Source organism: Apis cerana, linkage group LG11 (genome assembly GCF_029169275.1).
Source record: "Apis cerana isolate GH-2021 linkage group LG11, AcerK_1.0, whole genome shotgun sequence".
NCBI classification, from domain to species: domain Eukaryota; kingdom Metazoa; phylum Arthropoda; class Insecta; order Hymenoptera; family Apidae; genus Apis; species Apis cerana.
The window spans coordinates 11,612,726-11,636,096 of NC_083862.1; the positions used below are offsets into that span (position 1 = coordinate 11,612,726).

General features: G+C 38.2%; 1 protein-coding gene and 1 long non-coding RNA gene across 14 annotated transcripts in view; one reads left to right on the top strand and one right to left on the bottom strand.

The window, feature by feature from the left end:
* Positions 1 to 23,371, bottom strand: part of LOC107995072 (whirlin) — a 96,444-nt gene that overhangs the window by 18,425 nt on the left and 54,648 nt on the right. For 5 of the 10 annotated variants that reach the window (XM_062081888.1, XM_028665393.2, XM_017052310.3 and 2 more), the window contains 6 exons: positions 22,891 to 23,123; positions 22,423 to 22,714; positions 22,227 to 22,286; positions 17,586 to 17,740; positions 13,298 to 13,379; positions 13,068 to 13,178 (listed from right to left, as the gene is read on the bottom strand). In XM_062081888.1, coding sequence (XP_061937872.1) covers positions 13,068 to 13,178; positions 13,298 to 13,379; positions 17,586 to 17,740; positions 22,227 to 22,286; positions 22,423 to 22,714; positions 22,891 to 23,123 — 933 coding nt within the window. Of the gene's footprint in view, positions 1 to 2,488; positions 6,170 to 13,067; positions 13,179 to 13,297; positions 13,380 to 17,585; positions 17,741 to 22,226; positions 22,287 to 22,422; positions 22,715 to 22,890; positions 23,124 to 23,371 lie in introns of those variants that run through there. The other 5 variants (XM_062081894.1, XM_062081891.1, XM_062081892.1 and 2 more) reach the window with 2 other exon arrangements.
* The window catches only part of LOC107995075 (uncharacterized), a 42,262-nt gene continuing 21,050 nt past the window's right edge, over positions 2,160 to 23,371 (top strand). Inside the window, exons 1-3 of one of the 4 annotated variants that reach the window (XR_009831917.1) lie at positions 2,160 to 2,438; positions 8,690 to 22,145; positions 22,218 to 22,349. This is a non-coding gene — a long non-coding RNA (uncharacterized LOC107995075). Of the gene's footprint in view, positions 2,439 to 8,689; positions 22,146 to 22,217; positions 22,350 to 23,371 lie in introns of those variants that run through there. The other 3 variants (XR_009831918.1, XR_001765468.3, XR_009831919.1) reach the window with 3 other exon arrangements.

The following is a 23,371-nucleotide window of genomic DNA, read 5'->3' on the forward strand; positions in this document are numbered from 1 at the left end:
CAGATGCCGTTCCGTTTTATTTTTATTTCCTTTTACTTAAGCGATCGGTGTTTGATTGGATTTGTTGGAGGAGGGACGCGAGGTGATATCTTTTAAATCGTTGGATCGAATTTTCTGCTTTGATTGGAGTAATTGTTAATAACGACTTTTTATTAATAGATATACGGGAGTTATTAATTATTTTGAAACCGAAAAAAAGGAAATATTACTTTTCGATGTGTACAAGAAGTGAGTAAGATCGAAGTTGAAAATGAACAAACAGGTATAAAAAGAAAAGAATGGGAATCTAGCTTAAAGTGTAATGAAATGAAAATGACTGCAAAACCAGACATAATGAATATTTCACGAAGTAATGCAAGAAAATATACAGATAAGAACATAATTTATGATATAAATATAAAAACGAAACGAATATGAAATACCTGGAAAACCACGTGTAAAGAACGTTTCTCACAGAAAGAGAGAGAGAGAGAGAGAAAGAGAATATCGATTAACCAAATAGATCAACTTATAAAGAAACATTGTTGAATACCAATATCGAACAGCAATTAACAGAGTTTCTAATCTCTCGATAAGATATTTACGACCAGACAATATCTTAATTTCACATTTGATCTTAATCTTTATTTATAATTATTTATCTATGAAATCAACCAAATCCTCCATTCTCCTTCCCTCGATATTTCCAAGGTGTGCGCTTCTTTCATCATAAACCACTTTCCAATTTTTTCTTTCCTCTCTCTCACAAATTCTCAAGGTAATTTCCATTTGAATGAGATCTATCTTAACGGATAGAAGAAGGTTAGAAGAAGAAGAAGAAAAAAAAGCAGCTAGATTATCAATCAACGGAATATCCGATTAAGATCCAGTCGCGAAGTTCCCCAAGAAAGGTCCCTGTTCCTTCGTCGAAAACGAAGTACCGTTCTGTTGGCCCGCCGATTCTGAGTAATCCTAATCGATCGGTTGCAATGATTCGCACACGGAAGAAAACTACTTGGAAGGTTTACCGTGCTGTCTTGCTAAAGAGCAAACAAAAAAATTGCGGTTTCTCTTCGAAGAGAATTACCGATTCTTGTTTGACGTGCCGCTCATTAGCATTCATGACGACTTTTCCGTGAAAATGAAGAGTTAGCGTGAAACGATGTTGAATTATCTTCACTGCATATGTACGTTATTTATTTAGTCCGTTAGAATTCGTAAATAGAAAATCCTCGTGGATAAAAGTTCAAAGAGAAATACGTTCACGGAAAATAAAATCATTATCATATCTTATTTTTCACCTCTCTTCTCGCTTCTTTCTCGGAAACTGTATACAAAAATATACCTTTAAATCGTAAAATTAGTCGGATAGCCAAGTTGATGTCGTCGTTAATTAATGTAATAATTTACAATCATTTTATATTTCCGAGAAAACTGCAAACACGTAAGATATTTCTCGTGTGTAAATTACAAATAAATTTCGCGTATTAAAGTCGCGAATCAGCCAATAGGATATTATTGTAAACATTAGCTTTTCACAGTCCATTCTATATTAACCATATTGATCGAAATTAATCTCGTAAGGAATGTTCCTTAATTGCCACTCCTGAGAGAGTAGAAATCCTGTAGAGAGCGTCTCTTCTCGTAATAAAAATTCGCTAATTAGGACAGGGCGAAACGGAATCAAGTTTCCTCCCTCGAGAATATCCTCTTCCCTCAATTAGCAAACAAACATCGCGCCAAGAAATCCCTAACCCGTTTTCCTCCATTTTTTCGCGATAAATCTTCTCCACCACGCATTACCGACCGAGCAGGTCTAGACAGGGCAAAAAGTATACCGTAAGGGGCACGGACGGAGTTTATGAAACGTTCACCACGCCGTTGAACAACGCCGGATGGCAGTCAACCACCTCATCATCCCCTTTGTTCGCCGCCGCTCCTGTGCGTTATCATCATCATCCTCGCGCTTCCTGCAAAGAGATCGACGCTTCCACTCATCGTCGTACACGTAACCCGTATCCGAGGCTTGCCAGACAACATGGCAACGTTGTAAAACCCATTCTTCCACCTTCTCCCTCCCCTCTCTCTCACCTGTTACCTGTCTCCGCCCTCCCCGCCGTCCCAACACCTACGCCCCTCTCTGTTTTACCGATGGAAAACGTACGATCCTCCTTGTCCAACGTTCGCTTGTGGACGATCAGGTAAACGTAAACCCAGGCCTCCCGTACCGTCACTTCACGCTCGGTTCTTGAATCAGTCGAGGCAACGCCGTCGAGACGAGTGTTGCTTCCTCTTTCCTTCGATCGATCGATCGCGATCGCGGATTCACTTCGTGGACGTATTTCCATTTTGGCTGGAATTTTTTATTTCTTTCTTTTCCTCGAGGTTTTCGAGGTGATTTCATCCGTGACACCGAAGAATCATCTGGCTTAGCTAGGACGATCCGAAAAGATTTCGAGGTAAGTCTCTGGGATTTTGGTTTTTGGATTTTGCTTCTTCGAACTCGAACTTTTGATGAATGATTATTTGGAAAGGAGAATTAGGATTAATTATTAAGGAAGGAATTGTAGAAAAAGTTTGGAATATTTTTAGTTTCGCGAATTTTTTTGGTTGCAAAGAGATTGTCCTAAAAAAAAAATGTCAAAAAGTGAGCCTTTGAGATTTTGATTTTTGTAGAATTTTTGTAGACTGTAAAAGATTTCGATATCTGTTGATGGTTTAAAATTTTCGAACAATCATTTTGAAATAAAATTTACAAACTGCTATTTTTTTTTTTTTTTGAATACTTATTCATATGCAAATTATTCAAGCCGCTTTATTACAACTTCATTACGTAACAATCATCTTCGATCTTTTTATTTTTAAACTCATCTGTCATGCACATTTCTAATATCGAATTTTCGTGAATACGTTTAAAAAACAGAAGATATGTCAATAAAAAATTTCGAACAAATCGAAGACATCTCTGTCATTGAAACTCTATCGTCGTGTTATAAAAAAAGAAGAAAAAAGGCGCAAGCTGTTTGCACCTCGTCGTCGCTAATCAGCAAGAGGATATCGCGCACAATGATCGTTATCATCGATCCGGTTCTCGCGCGAATCGGCGATCAATCGATTTCGTAACACATAACACACGCGTCGACGATCGTCGTGAATTTCGAGTTATGCATAATTAACACGTTTAACAAGGCTGCCACGATCTAGGTGAATCGAATCTTTTCTTGTGAAACATTCATGTTTACTTTTGCGCAGCAAAAATCGCCAGCTCGGCTACTTTCGACGCGGTTTTTCCTTCTCCTGTCGGTTTTAATTGGCAGACACCGAAATGGAAAAGATTTCTTCGATTTCTAGTTGAACGAGAATTATTCATTTCCAAAAAATGTAATGAAAAAAATCGATAACGCTTTGTTCATTTAATTTCGCGATATTATTTTTAATTAGAATATTATTTCGACGAAGAAAATTCTCTCGAGTATTACTTTTTTCGAATTAAAAAAAAGAAATGTAATTAAAAGGAAAACGTTTGAAATTAATTATACCTTCTTCCTTGTAATAATTTAATGTAAATATATGTAGAGTATAAATTTCTGTTATACAAACAGACGATCTTATAATTTTTTCTTGTTTAAATATAAACTTAGAATTTAAAAACAAAAAAAAAGAAAATAGAACAATTGTAATTTATAAAATTTGATAATAACTTTTAAGAAAAATTTTTGCCAATCTACAAAAATTATCTACTTAGAATTATCAATTCTCAATTATATTAATGAACATCTTATCAAGAGAAAAATAAAACGTGAGAAAGTAATTTCGAATCGAATAAAATAATTATCCACCGCAGAAGCAGTTATTTTTCAAGAAAAATCATAGATTATTTTATCATAGATCTTATCACAGAATCGTTTTCTATATGAATGAACGCCACCTCTCGTTTTATTATTCCTCTCGTTTCTCTCAAACCTATCAATGGCTCCTTTACTCCTCCCTCAAAAAACTCGCGACCCGATTCTACGGTGTTTCGTTATTAAGAAATCAGGGTTCTGTTTGATGAAATCCCGACGCAGCCATGAAGAAATCATTAAAAACTTTACTTGCAATCGTACCAGGTGCGTGCATTATGCGCGTGCAGGTGCACGTGCATCGACTGGTTTGCCTCTTATTACATTTTTCTTCGTTTTTCATTCGTTCGACGTTGATTCGTTTGTTGTTGCCGTTCCGCCGATAAAAATGTCTAATTGCAAGTTCATGTTAGGGGCCGAATGGATTAAATTCTTAATGGAGCTTTTGCAGTTGATCGACGTATATTTGTGTCCGGATGGAAGGTTTATTGGGTGTATTCGTTTCCAAGGATTAGATGTCACGATGTTTAGATATCGGGATATAGGTGGATCAGTCGGGATTAAGATCTCAGATATTAGATGTTGTGGATGATTAATTGTTTTCGAAGTCTGAGGAAAATGGTTTAAAGCGGATTACCTCTGGAGAAGAAAACGTTTCCTTTGGATGAGCTTTCGCTAAACCTCCAAGATTACGAAACCTCGTTCAATAATGCGCCACTCGAATCGAAACGTTGTTTCACTTTCAAAATTCGCTAATAAATTCTATTTCGTTTTATCTGATTATTTGACGTGTAATTACGGTGTCGATTATTTTCTATAATATTACACCCGTGATCCCAAAAATCTTTCATTTAAGGATTGAAATTGTAACAAACGTCACATTTCGTCTAATTCTTTCGTCTTTCCTCTTAATAAATTCTTTCTTTTTCCACCAACTCCACCGACTCTGGAATAAACGTCACTTTTGCACAAAATTTCTTCAGACTTCTATCCACGACATCTTTTCTCTTTCGATAACTTCTTTTCTCCTCGACTCATTCTTTCCTCCGACCCCGTTTCACAAAGAAACATTTCCAAAACTTGGAATCTTGGAAGCTGAATTTCAATCAGAAACAATCCTCGACATCGATCTTTCTCTTGCCACATCGACCTTTGCGCGATCCTTTTTCCACGGTTTCGTTCTGGTATCGTTCCCCGGCTCAAGGTAAAACGAGTGCGAAAAACGCGCGGGAGAAACGGCGGGACAAACAAAAACCCCCCACGGTTCTCGAGTTGCGAAATCCGTGAGACCAATTGCATTTGTTCGCCAGAACAATAACACGCAGAAATCGAGAAGCTTGGGCCACATAGATAACGTGGATGGTATCTTAGCCCTGCTTTTTAGTATCATTAACCTGCAGTTCCTGGACATTTTCGACACGAATGTACCTCAGCTTGAAAAGTAGACGAGAAAAGCTTGAAAAGAAAAAGAAGAATTCGAGTGAAATTAAAATTCTTGGTATTCAATACTTTCAATATCTTTTCTACAGTATAAACTGAGATTTTTAGCTACGTATATATTGTATTTACGTGTATTTGTATTTGACGAGTTGTTGAGAGAGCGAAATTTCTAATTTTTCGTATCTTTTATTTATTCTTTCACTCTTCATCGAATATACTGAGATTCCTTTTTACGTACGCATGGTATAGTTGGAAGAATGTAGTTTCTAGTACTTGAAGCTTTCCTAATAGCTTTTTCTATTTATTTATTTTTTATTAAGTTTCTCCATTAGACACACACACACACATATATGTATATCTTTCTCTCTATGCATATCTATAATTTTTATTATACGATTTAGTTCAATGGCTGTTGCAAATGTGGATGTCTTTTTAATTAATTGCCTCTTTCGCTTCTTCGTCTTTTTGATTAGATTTTAATGATCCTTCGACTGTTGCTTGAGTACAAGCAACGGTCTATAAAAAGAGTAGTGACGTGTACAATATTATGCTCAATTAGCGGCAGTGAGCAAATTTCTATTTTCGTGTTTGAATATGAAACCGGTAATAAAAAATGACGTGGTGAAGTTCGTTAGATCACTCGTCGAAAGTGACAAGAAAATCCGCAAATGAAACTTCAAGAAACTTTTACTTTCAACGTTCGCGTTTTATTATTGTGTAACCAGCGCAATGTACATGATAGAATATATATATATGAATAAAAAAGATCGTATAGAAAGTGTTCGCAATGATTTATAACCACCAGTTACGCTGGTGGAAACAGTCATCCCATGCGTCTTCCTCGATAATTTTTCCTTTTCATAATAAATAAAATGTATCCATGAAAGAATTATAACGAAAAGGAAAAACTGCAACAAATGAATAAAAAATAAACGAGTAAGTAAAAGTTAAAAATAAAAATAAAAGTAATAATAGGACGTTTTATAGAATGTCGCGAGAAATTGGTTAAAAAAAAGGAAGCATCCTCGAATTGCAATATTCGAAAAATCTCACGAGACCTCGTCTCTGGCCGGTTCGAGCAAGGTTGCCCTCTCGACAACATCTAACTGTTTATTCTATACGGTATCCGAGCACCGAGTGTGGGAATTCATATTTTTAACCGGTTTGATCGTTTCCTATCGTCCCTCGAAATGTTCCTTTCACCGTTTAACGAAACTGCCACCGTGAAATTCGAGCCGAAACCAGGGTCATCGAATTGCGTGCACCGTAAGCACCATTCAGCGTTCCCTTCGTTACGAAGTCGGCCGACGTGGCCATGAATATTGCCGCGTTAGCTACATTATTGCACAATACGTAATCCTTAAATAACGGATAATTGAAATTTTAAAACATAAACATACGATTATTAAAGCCTTATCGTCCATCTTGCTCTTATTCGAAAGCCAATTTCAGGGTCATTCAACATCCACACCATCGTTTTAATCCTTTGATTCTGGCGAGTGAAGAAATACTATAAGATAAGTTTTTCGAAATATCGAACGAAAAGTCGCGGATAAACGATGCAATCGAAATTTAAAAGCATAAAAATAGGATTTTTTTTATCTTATCTGATATCGAGCTCCGATAATTCGAAGTTTATACGAATGACATTTAATCCTTTCCGTTATATCGATCGATCGTCGCTTCGTTTAATCAAAAGTACAATTAAAATTCTGCAAAGTACTTGGAATTTTCTTTTTTATTGCCGACATAACCTGCACACGAATTTTACACATGGAAATATCGCAAAACCCTTGCAAATACGGCCAATTTAAAACCGAATATATACCGCGACGTTATATCGCCATTTGTCGTTTCACGTCTCGAGCATCCGCTTTTACGATCGACCGGCGACGATTTCTCGCCGATATTACATCAGAATGATCATTTCCGCGGCAGGATACAGAGATTCAGGGCTTTCCTTGTCCCGGAGCCGCGATTCTATCGACACATAATTCCGCGATGGCTGCGGCTCTTCCAAAGACCGGACGTAAACAAGATCGTAAAATCCGGGTGGATCGGTTTGTTCCACGAACAGTGAATGCAAGTTGCTCGTTCCTCGAACCTTCAATCTTGGGCTCCTTTCGGTGTATCGTCGTTTAAATAAATTAAATTTCATTCAAGGAAAACTTGTGAACGAAGAAGAAACGGTTTTCGAGAAACCGTTCAATCAGGATTGAGAAATGATCGGTTGTGCTCTATTTTGATTTTTAAAGTTTTCTACTTAATAATTGATGCCGAATTTTTGCTCGTAAAAAGGATCGTATAAACACATTTTTAAAAACATCGACAATTTGTAGAAACTCCAATATTTCCTCCTCGCCGCTCTCTTCTTTTTTTCTTTTTCATTTCTCTTAACTTTCTCTGTTTCTAAAAGTATGGATACCTCGGGAAAAAAGTTGATTGCAGAATACGACCCAATCCTCGCCAGGTGAAAAAGTTCCCGCGAGAAGAATAAACTGGGGAATGTAGGTCGTCGTGAAAAGAGAGAAAGAGAGAGAGAGAGAGAGAGAGAGAGAGAGAGGGGAAGGAAAAATTGACGAAGTTAAATAATGGCGGAGCATTTAAGGTGCTTGATTTTCTGTGTCTGATTACGATTCAGATCATGCTGCTAGAATGTCCAGCCGGCGTGGCCCAGTGACATTCTTCTCTTCTTTGTCACGTAGCTCGAATGACCCATTGCCCTCGACTGGCAATGACCACTGCCGTTCCCGTTTGCTTTTTACCACATCTCCACTGCTAAAACACCGCGTCACAAATCGCCACGAGCGATTTTCACGCTGGGATCCGATCAAGCGATTCGCAAAAACCGAATTGTGAATTGTTTAGAAAACGCGTTCCGTATCTTTCGTATTCTTGGGAAAATTCGAAGATAAGGGGACAGGCAAATATTGAACGTAACGTGGAACGATAACGGAGGCAAACATAGATGCGATATCGATGGAAATATCGATGGAACTAACTGGCATACACACTTTCACTGAAGAAATTGTGCGGACGTATTATGCCACTTTCTGGAGCGCGCGGTTGTTGATACACGCGGGCGTGTATTAAGCACGATTCGCGATAAAGATCGGGCGACACAGTTGTTAAACGCAAGACTTTCTCTCAACTTACTAAAACGTAACTAATCGACGAAATTAGACGCTGTTAAGCTATCTACCGATTTCTCTAAATACGCCCACGTTCGAGGAAAAAAGGGTATCGAGATAATTCTATAGCATGAACTGTATATATCGACACTTCCTACAATTCTTTCCTTCGAGTAACAATTAATTCGCAGGGAACGATTTTATGTATCGATCGATATTTCTTCTTCCTCAAAAAAAAAAAAATGCATTACGACTCGCGATTACAACTTGTTGTAATAACGAATATTTATGTTAAAGGAGGCGCAAACAGAATTGGAAGAATAAAAGGGGGAGAATCATGGAATCCTGGCTGAGCGACGTGCAACGCGTGAGAATTCCACGGCCGAAATTCGGCAGCGGGAACTCGGTGAGGCGGTCCAATTCGACGGTGCAACACGTGCGGCCGGAAGTGCTTTCGCGGCAGACCCAGGACGTGGCGAAGGCCACCGAGGAGCTACGACAAGCGCTCCAGGACAAGCTCTGACTAGCTGATCATCGATTGGGGGCCACCGTAAATTGATCGAGCAAACAAACCCGTGTTCGAGGATCATCGTTCAAGGATTTCACGCGCGCCTCGAGTGTACAATACCTCTCTCTCTCTTTCTTTCTCTCTCTCTTTCTCTCTCGCCTTCGACAACGAGGACGAATCGTTTATATTCGTGTTATTCCGTGACAAGTTTCCGGCTTCTCGGATCTCTGGATCCGAAGTTGGCTTCTTTTTACTGAAAAAAAAGAAAAAAGAAAAAAAGAAAAGGACAATGGGGCTCGAGGATAAACGTTCTCCGGACGCGTAAGTTCCGGATTTTGTCGAGTGACGATGATGAACTGTGGCTCGAGGGAAGAAGTCGCGCGCAGAGGGACGAATCGGGGTGGGTGGATGATGGATGAATGTGTTGGTTGCTTATTCGAATTTTTGGATGAATAAATTTCGCGTGTCTCTGCTATGATCGAAGAGCATGTCATGAAAGAGAGTATAGGTGTAATAATTCTTTTTTTTTTTTGTTTTTTTGGGGGGTAATTAATAATATTTTTCAACTTTATAAATAATGACGCGAGAGCAACGAAATATACGTTTTGATATTCTTTGTAATATTTTCTTTTTTTTTTTTTCGTGCGTCCAGTTTTTGGTCGAAGTGACAACGGAATTATTAATTTTAGAATATCGTGACAAAGAAAAAGGGAAAAAAGAAATTACATTACGTCGAGAAAAAGAATTCGAAAAAATCCAGCGTTCTATCACGCGCAGAAAACAGATATTGAAACGTATGCACATGAGTCAGTATTAGGAATTAAATTCGTCCTCTGTAATCCCATATTCGGCGAGATGGCGAATCGCCGATAGTCGCTTTGCGTCATAATTTCCATATCATAAGAACATGCTTTCTCAATCCTCCCAATTCTCTTCTGCAATTTACACGCACGCGGCGTTCATTTCTTTCGAACGGAGACTGACTGAGATAAAAAAGAAAAGAGAAAAAAAAAAAAAACACCGTTACTAAAAAGTTACGCAAAGAAATTCATCAATTATTAAACCGACTCCTTCCACTCCTCTCCAAACCCGCAATTTTACAACGACCAGACACATCCTCGAAACAAACAAACAAGCACGCCAATTATAAAATATTCAAAGAAGGATCGACTTTTACGACTTTCTCGGGACACACGCAAAGGAAAAAGAACTTCTCCTCCTCAAGGATATCAAGAACCATCTATACAGCTCGGTCGACGATCTTGCCGTTTCAAGGCCGGCAAAAGTCCATCAACGTTAAAACCGCCACGAAATAGAGACATTTCGCGAGTCGTCTGGATCGTCTGGTATCTGTACAAGGCATGATCGATCGGGGCTGGATAATTAATTCAGGTCTGGAACACCTCCTTCTGGCCTCAGGATCTACGGGTACACGGTCGGTGGTTCGGAACGTCGATCGACCTGGCGTGATCAACGTCCATAAATCGAGCTCGTTTCCAGATGGACCCGTGAGAGAAGATATCGCGGTGGATCATTGGTACTGGCAGTCAGCCCCTCTGCATCTTCCTTTCGATCGATTTCGATCGCGCGAGAAAAAAAAAAAAAGAAAAGAAAAAAGAGAACGAGATGCATCAACATAAGCGAGGCTAATGTTAATGGGTTTTAATGGATTTTGTTTGATGTGGTGTTTGTCGGTGAATAATAATCGGCCGGTATCGCGGTGGAAATTGTTACAAGGGTATAAAAATAATCGAGTGATCGAGAAGTATTACGAAATGAAAATTATATCGTGGAATAATTGTATGGAGAAGAATGGGGTATAAAGTTGATACAAGAGAAAGATTTGAGAGGATTATAGTTCAACTTTTTTGAGGAGATTAATGATTATAGGGGTAAAGTAGAGGGTAGTTGGTTAGCGAGGGAAATGAAATCTCGTAAACGATGCGAGATTTTACGACGGATAAAATGGTTGGAATAACGTTTACGCTAGGAGAAAGAAAAAAAATTTCCGTTTCTCGTCGTGCCGCGGGATGCGAGGAAAAGATAGCACGGGATGAGAAACTAAACGCTTCTAATCGAAGTGCGCGGTTTGTTCCGAAGCAGTCGCGACCTGGTGACTAATTAGGGTGGCTCGTTACTCGAAGCAGTTCCTTAATTGGTCGATTCTTGCGGGACGACAATCGAGTTAACGGTTTCTCGTTCATTTAAATGCCGCGGTTCATTGACTCTTGCCAATCGGCGCTGCCCGATCGGAAATGAAATTTAGCGGGACAAAAAAAATATGGAACAAGCAAAGGAAGGTTAAAACTCATTGCGAATAAAATGTAAAGTATAGAAATTTGAAGACAAATACACTGGTAAGAATAAACGATAATAATTTCATTTAACAGAAAAACAAGAAATAAATCATCTTGTATAGATTCTTAACCCTTAGAACTCTTACGTCGAGGCTCGACGTCACATTTCTTACACCAATTCCAAATTCGATAATTATTCAACCAGCTTCTAAAGTAATTTAAAATGTTTTTTTCGTTTTCTTTCGAATACTTTGTAGCACTTTACACAATACTTTATCGAGGCCCTCTTTTTAGATCCTTTCTGTAAATATGAGTCAAGGAGTTGTTGCTAAAAAAAAAAAGAAAAAATTAAAGAGTGCAAAAATAGAGAATACGTACAATGTTTAATCAGAATTGCTCCAAAATATGAACAAGATGGATTATTTCAAATTTCACTATTTTTAAGCAAAGTAACCCGATTAAGTTAGAATAATTCTCGAAGGAGAAATTTCACCGTTGTCTCAATTATCCATTTGTTCTGCTCTCATGCGCATCGCGTGTGCATCCTGTACCCTCCTTTTCTTGACATTATCACACGCAAAATACTGGCAGCCATTAACGCGAGACAATTGCGCCGTAATACCACAGGCGGTTCATAATCTGGCAATTCTACTCCTCGTACTTGAACGAATTCTACATAGTTGCTATAGGGCACAACAGAATTGTTAATACGTCTGATATACACGTACGCCAAGGAAATACTAGGTAGGATGGTATTAATTTTGAGCAAAACGCTTAGTACCTTGGAGAACAAAAGATGGGAATGAACACGTTGAAATCTTATTTGTACTTGCTCAGGATTCGTGAAACGTATATTCATATGTTTTCTACGTGATGTTATTACAAGAGGGAAATTTAATTCAAAATTTTACAATTGTACAACACAATTGTATCCGAAGTATATTTTTTAAAACTCGAAAGAATTATAATTTTGTTTGTATAATATCATTTTACCAAAGAAAAATTTAGAAATTAATTTTCTAATTTCCTTTATATAATTTCCTTTTAACTCGTTATTACGTAAACAAAATTACATTTATTTAAATTATTTAAAACATTTCTTTTTACATTTCTTTTCGTATTTGAAAGTTTTTCTGTAATTTTTAAAGGGTTATATAAAATTTATCACTCTTTCGTATCATTAGAATTAGCTATCGTCTTCGATCCAAGTTATACAATCATCCGAGATGAATTTTTTATGAATCGCGTGCGCTTCGTATCCTTCGTAATTTTATAAACGGGCATTCAATATTTACTACAGGAAACGTCGTTACATCCCCTAATACACTCGACTATCCCAATACGATATCGAAATTCCTTTCATTATTCATTCCACTTTCCCTGTTCCGAGTAACTTCATTTTATCGCGAGAAACACACTTTAAAATTAATCCAAGAATAACAAACGAGTCGCATTTTAGTTTCAATTTTATTACTAACGCGAAATTTAATTTTTTGGCAAGATTAATATTGAATTTTACTCAGGTAAAAATATAATTTTACATATCACAAGGTTCAGAAGTCCAATTCCCTAAAATTGATTTAAAGTAAGTTTCAAAAATCTCTTTATCGTTTGAACATCCGTTTCAATTTTATCGATTTGCTAATCGAAATAAGAAAAGATTCTCAAATTATTTTCAAAGAATCCAACCTCTGAACTCCCCGATCCTTCCCCTAACTTCTCATCTCTATTCACTTTTCCACGTATTATCGAATAGTTACAGTGTCAAATCCGGCCCAGTCGATCGAAACGGGAGAAATTCGCGAAAGGAAGAAAGAAGTGTAAGTCCGTAAATATAGAGAGACGTGAAAAAGATAGACTAATCACTCACCAAATTGTCCGGATGAAGATGATGGTGGCCGTAATCCCTCGGGTTCCCCCTCGAGCCACCTGGCGAGCTGTGCCTACGTCCACGCCCGTTCTCCAACTCGTCCTCGTAATCCTGGAAAAGAAATGGACGAACAACCCTTTTATCGCGTTCACCAATACCGCGAGGAACGTTCAACGGGACAACTTCTCAAGGTCGTGCGTCTCTGCCTCTCTCGAACAATTTTTCTGTACCTGGTTGTCGCACTCGTCGTCGTTGGAGAGGGCGAGATCGGAAGTGGTCACTTGGTGCTGCGGCGTCCTCCTGCACCCACCTCTGCAATGGCCAAAATTGCGATTTGAGACGACCCACCCTGTCGAGACTCTCCACGTCTCTCACCCGATTCTCCTATATTTTTTTCCTTTTTTTTTATATCGTCTAGATCTACGATTGGATCGTGTTGGATCGGTTTGCTCGATATTTCTTTCTTTCTTTCTTTCTTTTTTTTTTTTTTTTTTGGTTATAGTTGGTCGGGTGTTCAGGTTCGGATCGAACGTTTCGGAATGCGATTGATTGCTTATTATCGGGGCGGACCGATTTCTCGAACGATTTTATTTTAGTTGGAAAATGGAAAGAGATCCGCGTGAGATCTCTACGTGACGATAATTCGATGGCGATTTATAATCGCGCAGGAGGACTCGAAACTTGAGGATATCGTGGCACGAGAAACGGCGGTTTCGATCGGTGGCTAAAATAGAACTTTCTATTCTCTCACGAGGTTGGAAGTTGGACAGAAGAATGGAATCGCGTATATATATATGTATATGAGGGATGATCGGCGACAGCAATGCGGTTATTTATATGTTATTCGCATCGATTATTTAATGAGTGCAAAGTCGAACGTACACCCCCGTGGTTATCGCATGCCAAATCTATTTCCGTTCCCCGGCTCGTCCTTCGTCCAAGTTTCAACAGCCGCAGGTGCCATCGATCGATCGATGCTAACCAGCCAGGATGGCGTCGAACATCCGTCTGATCGACGAGTTATGATTTTCAACGAATATTGCATTCCCCGATAAATCAGTTGGAACAGTTCGTGAGCGAGATTTATCAAGTGTACAACGAGGTATTTCATTGAAATTTTCTGCAAATTACCAATACTTTATCAAATTTGAATTATCGGTATTGTTATGAAAAATCGAGCAATGTCTTCGATTATTTGAGGATGAGTTGAGGATGAAGATGAATAGAATCGCAAAGAAATTATATTAATTACATTTCCAAGAAGAAACTATCTTTCCTCAGAGTACCAAAAAAATAGAAAAAAAAAGAAATCGAACAGCATAACGACGAATTGCTCAAATTCTATATCCAGAAATTTAAAATAATCAAAGAATTATAATCGATCGAATCGCAAAGGAATGATTAATTACGATATTTCCAAGAAATTATCTTACCCTTTTATCAGACGAGAATACACGTTACATGGTCAAAAAAACTGTATAATCGAACTACGTAAAAATTTCGCGACACGGAATCTTCACTTTCTTATATCTTCCTACACCAGGTTCGTCTCGAAGTGGACGAAGCGACGAAGTGGAGCGAGGAGAATGAAAATCTGGCTGTGACGCGAGCACCGACACTTTTTTCCAACCAACGTTTCGTCCGCGTAGCTATTACGGTACTGCTAACTCTCTCCAAGCTCATTTGTTTCATTCTGTTACCCGGGATACGACCTAGCGTTAGAACTTTGGCCGACCATAGAACGAAATTTTCAAGGGCCATTCGTGTACCTGTGTGTACGTTATTGCCGCATAAGAACCGTTATGCGGTAAAGGGATTTTCAGAATCGCGGTGTATCGTGATATTTACGTCATCTCTACTGTTTCTCCCGTTTTCCTCATGATTTTATATCGATTCAAATATTTCGATACCTGTAAAAAGTCAAATTTTATTACTATTAAAATTAATTAAAATATATCGATTGTAATATTACGTTCAATTAAAAAGTATCCGTTTTTAAAAAATTTCTTTTACAACGCGAAACAATTCAATTTCTACTTTATTCGAACGAATCGAAATCCAAATAAATCCGCGTGTTCTCCATCCCTCGAAGTAAATGCAAGTTCGAAATGAAACGTAAACGAAAATGAGAAAGTGTAAAGACGGAGGATCAGCAGTGGCAAACAATAAGATTGAAATTCCCGTTTAAACATTTCGCCTCGAGGTGAGAACATTTATCGGGCGATGCCACGCGAAATAATCGGATACAGGCCCGATATAGACTCGATCAAATATGCAAATCCCATTTTTCTTCGCTTTCGATTCGATCGTTCGTTCACGTTCGGAACGTTTTATGTATATGTTTTCTCTGCTGCCAGCGAAAGATATCGATTGGACGGAATTTGCTTACGTCCAATTTCGTGGAAAGACACGGAATGTCCTGGCCTATCCATCACTCCCCGTGCATGAATCTATGTACGCCGAATTAATCGATCTGACCATTCGTTCCAACACGTAGGAGAAATTGGCATTGGACCAAAGAAATTTTCCACGAGATCGAATGGAATGGAATTGTTTCTTCGAATTCTTTGCTAATGCATTTCAGAATGAAAATAGCTCTCGAGAATATTATATATTTCTTTTTCTCTCTTTCTTTTCCTTTCTTTTTTTTTTTCTTTTTGAGATGAAAATGAAAGTTATTCCAAACAGAGTAATTTGCGGAATTATTATAATATTTATTATATTATAATCAAGACAACGTAATTAAATAATGAAAATTTTCTTATAGCAAACATTTCTCAAAATTGTCTCCAATAGATTCAATTCAATACAGAAAAAGAAGCTTTCATTAATATTTATATTCCAAAAATTTTCACATTCCATTAAACCCCAATTTTCTCTCACAAAAGCATCCATCTATCCATCCTGAAAAATAAAAAAGAGAGATAGAAAACCCTTTGGCAAATATTTTCACCTTCGAAATCGGATTAATCGATGCCTCTTTCACGCTTTCAAGCATAAAAACTGCCCTCCCTCCTCTCCTTTTCCTTTTCGCCCTCGGAAGAAGCAACGCTATCTATCCCGCCTCATCGATCTACACTTGACGACGTGCTCCCTTGACCGTACGTAAAAAAATCCAGGCGATTCAATCGACTCGATCCACGCGAGTCGACCGCCGATCACCATCCCCTTCTGCACGCGAGAGTCCAACCACCGCCCACGCGAGCGAGAGTACACACAGAGTACACGAGTACCGGCCCTCGCCATTTGCCTCGTCCCTCCTGCCACCCCCGCCGTGTGTCTGCTTATCCGTGTGCACATACCTGCTGCCAACCAGGTGGCGTCGCCAAGGGGGTGGCCGGTCGAATGCGGGAGATAGACGCTAAAGCCAGATCGAGGCTGGTAGGAAATGAAATATCGATGTACCTCGTATATCCGACATAGAAACGCCATTACAGCTATCCCTGCTTACTGGCAATTCTGAATCTTTTCTCCTTCTTTCTTTCCTTTCCTTCTCTCTCTCTCTTTCTCTTTCTTTGTCTTCGCCTCCTCCGTTCTCGCTCCTTTGTTTGGGAGCTGGACATTCTTGGGACGAAAGGCATTGGGGATTAATCGGCTAAGGGAACGTGTACGTGAGTGGATGTTGTTGTTTGTTATCGAGGAATTATCGAGAGGTTAGAAAACGATGTTTTTTTTAAATTTTGGAATTGAAAGGATACTTGTGGAAATTAATAACGAGGAGTAGGAAAATAGAATTTTGATAATGCGAGTCGATTGGTTTGTTGAAAGTCGATAAAGGTGGAATAGGAAGAATAGGATAGAAAGTAATTTTTGAAATTACGTTTCTTTCCTCGAATTCGTTCGGAATCTTTTCTTTCTTTTTTTTTTCCTTGGAAAAAATATAAATATTTTAAATATATTTCGGAAGTGAGGGCAATTTGAAAAATGAGAATTACGAAAAGGAAATAATTCGAGAAGTCGATCCGCAGCGTGCACGCAAACGAAACGATTCGAACCAATCAAGCAACAGCGGTGTCCTTAAAGCCACTCGACGTAATTCAGTTACTTCAAGTGTAACTGCAAACTTTACTCTGAATGGTTTGAACGCTCGACTTGGATTTTCTTGAACTCGCGCTGCAAATTAAATATCACGATCGTACGACAAATTAGAATTTCTTCCTAAGTCGATCTTCTGAAAGAATTTCCAAAAAAAATTTCTTTATATTCTCTACTTATAACTCTTATGTCGATATATCCAAATCCAATACACTTTCATCGAAGATGAAAAATTTCTTTTTATCCTCGCATTCTTTTCCAAAGTTTTCCAAATCCAATTGTTATCGATTCAAAATTTTATTGATAGAAAATTTGTTGAAAACGATGCCAACAATTTTTGTACGGACATAAGAGATAAGAAAGGTATAAAAAAAAATAAGATAGAATATATATATATAAGTTGTCTTCAAGAAAATCAAGAGAGCCTCAAGAGTATGAGCGAGAAGTGAGGAAAGATTCTCGTTTTATTAGAGCCTTCTCGACCTGGTCCTGGGCATGTCGGCCCCGAGACCGCTGTCCTCGCTGGGTGATCTATATTCCTGGTTATCCCTTGGCAGGAGAGGTCCTGTCACTCCTAGAGGATCTCCCTCGACGTCCACCAGTCGTCCCGGACGGCAACAACCACCGGACACACCCCTCTGCGAGAAATCACCAGATCCCATCATGCTGTTCGCCATTTCGTAGCCATTTCTCAGCCCGGTTTCGATGGCCAACGAGCAATTTTATTTCCTCCCTTTTCACTTAACCCAATCCATTTCCCCCTTTCATTCTTAATCTTTTTTTTTTCTTTCTTTTCTTCAATCTTTCGATCATCCGATCGAATTTCTAATAAATCGTTTACCTGTTATTCGATTGTTTTAAAAAGTTACGAACGAATAATAAATAGAAAATTCGAATTTTCTCCCCTTCCAGGATGAATCGATAAAAAGTAAAAAGTAACGAACGAAGAAATAGATGAATAAAAAGAGGAGGAAGAGGAAAAAGAGTGGAAAATAAATTTCCAAGAAGAAGCAACTGAAAATATGAGAAAAGCGATAGCTCTGGCCCCTTTGGGAAATCGTTTATGGATTCCCTTTTCCAAGTAAGTAAGCCGATCGATCTCGTTCCTATTCGTGCCAATCCATCGAAAGACAGTCAAAATTATCGATTAATCGGCCACAAAAGCGTCTAATATCGCCAATTCACCGATGATCTATCATCGATCCGTCTGGTGATATTTGTCGGCGTACGGATAACACTTGATTTACGATGACTTCCGGTTACTCTCTTCCGTTCAAAGATCACGGAACCGATGAATACACGGTCCACGAACCGTGAAACTGTACGGGCAACTGTTCGTCATTAATCAAGCGTCATCGATTTGTCGATTGGCCACGAATGAAAGCAATCCACGAGTCGATTTGTTCATTCACGAATATATATAAATATTTTTTTAAACAATTAATGCGATAATCGAATATGGTCGAAAGTTTGCTCGATTAGAAAATTTTAAAGCGTTGTATTTTTTATTAAATTTATCTCGAGAATTCTTATTTGAATCATTTTTGAGAACCCGATGCAGATAAATATTATACGATATAAATATTGAAATATTTAATTTTAAAGAAATATATTTTTTTCTTTAATCATTAAATACTTTTAAAAATTATTTTTGATGCAAAAAGAATATTCTTACGAAAGTCAAAAGAAATTCAATGATAATTACGATGTTATATTTTCATAAATTCATTTCTATTCCAATTTATAAATTCCAATTTGAGAAAACGTTTTAAGACTCATCTTTCAAAACGTGATTTCAAAATCAATAATTCTTGTCTCTCGTCTGCATCGAGCTTAACGAGCCTTCGACGAAAATTATTCTAATTAGTCCTTCTTCCGACAAGCTATTCTATTAAAGAGCTTCGTCAAATTAAATTTCACCAACCATTTACATCGATTGCAGATTCGAACAAATTGCATTAAAATTAAAAAAAAAAAAAGGAACAAAAATTCTTACAAGCTGGCCACCCTTTACAGCCCCTTGGACAAGCGGAACACAAAGAATCGAGAAGAAGATCGATACGAAAGGAGAAGGCAATAGTGGAAAGCTAAAAAAAAAAAAAAAACGCTAAAGACACGAAATTTAGAGAGAACGAAGCTGGAACGAAAAACTGGAGGCCTTCGTCGAAATAGAAATCGTTTCCACGAATGAGATTAACGGTGTCGCTCGTTCACAAACTCGTTGGCTATGAAACCGGTCATCAGCGAGTTAGCCCGAGCTTTGGACCGAGGCTTGCAGGATCTTTGTGGATTTGTTTCTTTTTTTTTCTTTTTCTTTTCTCTTCTTTGGAGATCTCGTGTCCAGGAACGTTTACGAAAATGAAGAAAGTACCGAGACGTGCGACGAGAGCTGAGTAAAGCTTTCAGGAAACTTTCCAGCCCCTGAATCGTGACGCACGAGATGCGATTAGGCCGATCCTCAGCCAACTACTCTCAGCATCTTGCGATTGAGTGCGTGATCAGTTGCGATTCAACCGGAGGATATTTCCGAGTTCCTTTGTGAGTGGAATTTTTGAATCGGGATTGATTTCTTTCTTCTGCAACTGCGTTTTTAATTTTTTTTTATTGGTAAAACAAATAAGAAAGAAAATAGTAGTAAATTTTCAAATTATTCGAATTAGCGATTTCTTTAAAATCTATTCGTTGAATTGGAAATGATATATTTTATATTTTATAATTTCATAATTTTCTTTTTTTTTTATGCGTCAACTAAGCCATGGGATTATCGTATTTCTCGACTTTTACGCTAAAGATATTCCTTTAGAATATTAAATAAGAGCGAGATTGAAACATAAGAAGAGTGTAATAGGATTAAATAGGATCAGTCTGTATTTTACATTTCATTGAATTTTTTAATAACCAAGTTAATAATCTCTATTCCATAAAGACGACTTCCAACTACACGATCCTTTTATAAAAAGATGAAATAAATATTCCAACTACGTAATTTACAGAACCATTTTCAAAGTCTCGTCAAAAAAAGATAAAATCATCCCTTTTCAAACTCGTCGATAATTTTCCTAATCACGCACTCGACGAAAGCAAGACATAACGAAACACAAAAAATCCAGCAAAGCTCAGGCGAACTCGTTCTCGAAAATCGCACTTTGTACTGTCACCCCCGATGTGGTTAGCGTGAAAAGAATAAAAAAAAAAGAAAAAGAAAAAAGAGAGAGAGATACAGGCAAAATCATTCGCATCTACCAGCTGCATTCCACGGCCAAATACCCAAATTTGCAAGCGTGCGTGTCTAAGACCCATAGCATCGCAGATTCTTTTCAGAAAACCGAGAATACTCGAAGCCTCGCCATTCGATCGTCGCGAAAACGATCCTTTTTTTTCTTTTTCCTTCTTCTACCATTCTTTTTTTCCATCGAGAATTTTTCTCTCGTTTATCCCGAATCTCGGATTGAAACCGTATATATATATATATATATAGAGCTCGTCGTGAAAACGTTTACTCGCTCCGGCGAGGCTTAATTGCACGACATTCAATCCACGGGCTTCGAATATTCGCGCAATGGCACGGCTGAAGCGGTACGCAAACAATCTCGACTGCAAAGTCCAAAGAGACGCGGAGGAACGTTGACGAGCGCAGAGCGGAAACGAGGCGACACTGGCTGCCAAGGGAAGCGCTACTAACACTAAGCGAAATCATAAACAAAACACAGATAGACAAAGAAGTTATAGAGACAGGCAGAGAATGATATATTCGAGATATATATATATATATATATATATATAGAGAGAGAGAGAGAAAGATAGATAGAAGAATGAAGAAGGATGAAGAGAACGAGAGAAAAAACGAAAGTATATGTTTTGTTTAGTTTGAAGAAGAAGCGGAAGTAGAGAAGGGGGTTGCAGGAAGATTCTCGAGTCATGTTTCACCGGTCACCGTGGTAGCCGAGAGCGATTAAACGGGGAGAGGAAAAAAAAAAGCTTCATCTCTGCGTTTTGAGTGGATAAGAGATGGATTTTGGTGATTTCCTCGAATGTGTTCTCCAATGTTGACTTCCTGTCCTCCTTTCGTCCTTTTGATCTTCTTATACTTTTTTCCTTCTCGCACCTCTCCAATCGACTATGAGCTTCCCTACCTCTCCTCTTCCAATATATATCCTTCTCTTCTCGTCATAGTATATTTGTCACTTTTTTCCTTTTTCTTTTGTTCAAATTTTGTTCGTTTTCTTTTTCTTTTCTCTTTTTTTTTTTGGACCAATCTTTTTTTAGAAGTAATTAATTTCACCGTTTCCGATATTTGGAATCTTTCGTGGCTCTGATTAAATGTTTAAGGCCCACTGTCCACGAAAAAATTTAAATTTTATAAATGAAAGAAAACCGATTTAACATTAATAATAATAAGTAATTATTAGATGGAAATTAATTATAAATTAATTTATTGAAAATCGATATTCAAGTCAATTAAGGCCAATTGCATTGATACAATTGATATCTCGCTTGTAACTTTTTCCTTTCCAATATCGAATTCCATTTTTTATCATTACGATTATCGCAAAAAGATTATCCTACTGTAATACATCATCCTTCTTTTTTCTACTTTATTACGTCACATGATTTATGGATTCCCCTTCCACAACGCTATTCAATTATTCCATTTTTAATTTTTTCTACTTCAATCGTCGCGACATCTAGCGAACAGAGGGCCTAATACATTTAACAGAATGTACATATGCACATCGTTATACTCTTTTTCACCCGACTCGAGATCCTTTTCGAATACGCGCGTTCGGTATTCGTAAAGGAGAATCTCCTAGGAGTAGGTCGCTTGCGAGATTTGGCGACAGGTTAAAAAAAAAAATATATATAGAAAGAGAGAGATAAAAGGAGAGAACAGTCACCAGTTAGATCTAACAGTTACAGTGGACAACGCAGAACAGAGAGTGAGAAAGATAGAGACAGAGAGTTTTCTATACATGTCCCGAAACAGAGATAGAGAAAAAGATAAATAGAGATAAATAGATAGAGAATAATCGTGTGAGATATCAAGTGAGTCGTTGTGTTCTCGTGTGTTCACCCGTTATTCGTGTTACTATATCGGTGAAGTTGTAATCTTTACAGTTTACTTACCGGAAGATCGTGAAGGGATGGCGTCACTATTAAATCCGAATGGGCACGATCACCTTTTCTCTGAACAGACAAGAAAAGAAAAACGCTAATTTAATTACTAAATTAAATTAATTTATATTTTGCGACAATTTTCTAACTTTATTAAAATGATCCACGGTTTCAGGCCAATCTCAGAATAATACACGTTATAACATACCCTGGCTACTCGAGGCCTGTAAACCAAATCGTCGAAGGCAGCTCTGTCTTTGCTGTCGACGAGTTCCCTGAGCTCGGTAAGCAGAGTCAATTTCTCGTGTGTGTTGAGCAGGTCGCCTAAACTGACAACCAGCTCCTCGATCGTCATTCGACGCGTCCTGTAGTCGGCCAGAAGCTGAGAAAGGGCGGCCCTCTCGCTCCTCGCGAGGACCACCCTCGCTTTTTCCTCCACCATCGCGGCAGTCGCGGCAGAAACCATGTGCACGTTTCTGTGCCTCCAATCGCTCGCGATACTGAAGTGAGAATATTAAAAATACCTTCGAAATCTAATTATTCAATCCGAATTCGTTTCTGAAGCGAAAACGATTCCCGACGAAAATAAAACGAACATATCGTTAAAGCGAAATTTAGTACGAATATAATTGGTTTATTTTTGGATTTCGTTTGAGCGTGGGCAGGCGTTTCTTACGTAGGACTCGGTGGTCGATGGTTTCCAGGGCTCTCCAAGAGCAGAGGATCGTGTTCAGGGTATCTAGTCGTCGGTACGACGATAGGCTGGCTCGTGGTGCAAGAGTGTGGCACTTTTCCCACATCGCGAATCAGGAGTGTCATCCTTTTGTTCGTCTTCAATATTTCTACTGCCTCGTCGTGGGTCGCCTCCTCGAAACTCTGCCCATTCACTTCGATGATCTGATCACCTACCTGGATACGAAAATTTCACATTTATTTCCATTTATATTTAATTATACCGATCCAGTAATTTGATAAATTTAATAATCATTTTGCATAAAATATTTTGTCAACGTTGTTATACGCAAGCTTTTATCGATAAAATTTAAATTTCTCTGATTTAGTCAGCTTGTCCGTTCGACGACAAAGCACTTTTGTCGTCATCGGAATGCTTACCACTATTTCAATAATGATCAACTAATTAATTCTTCCTGACATTG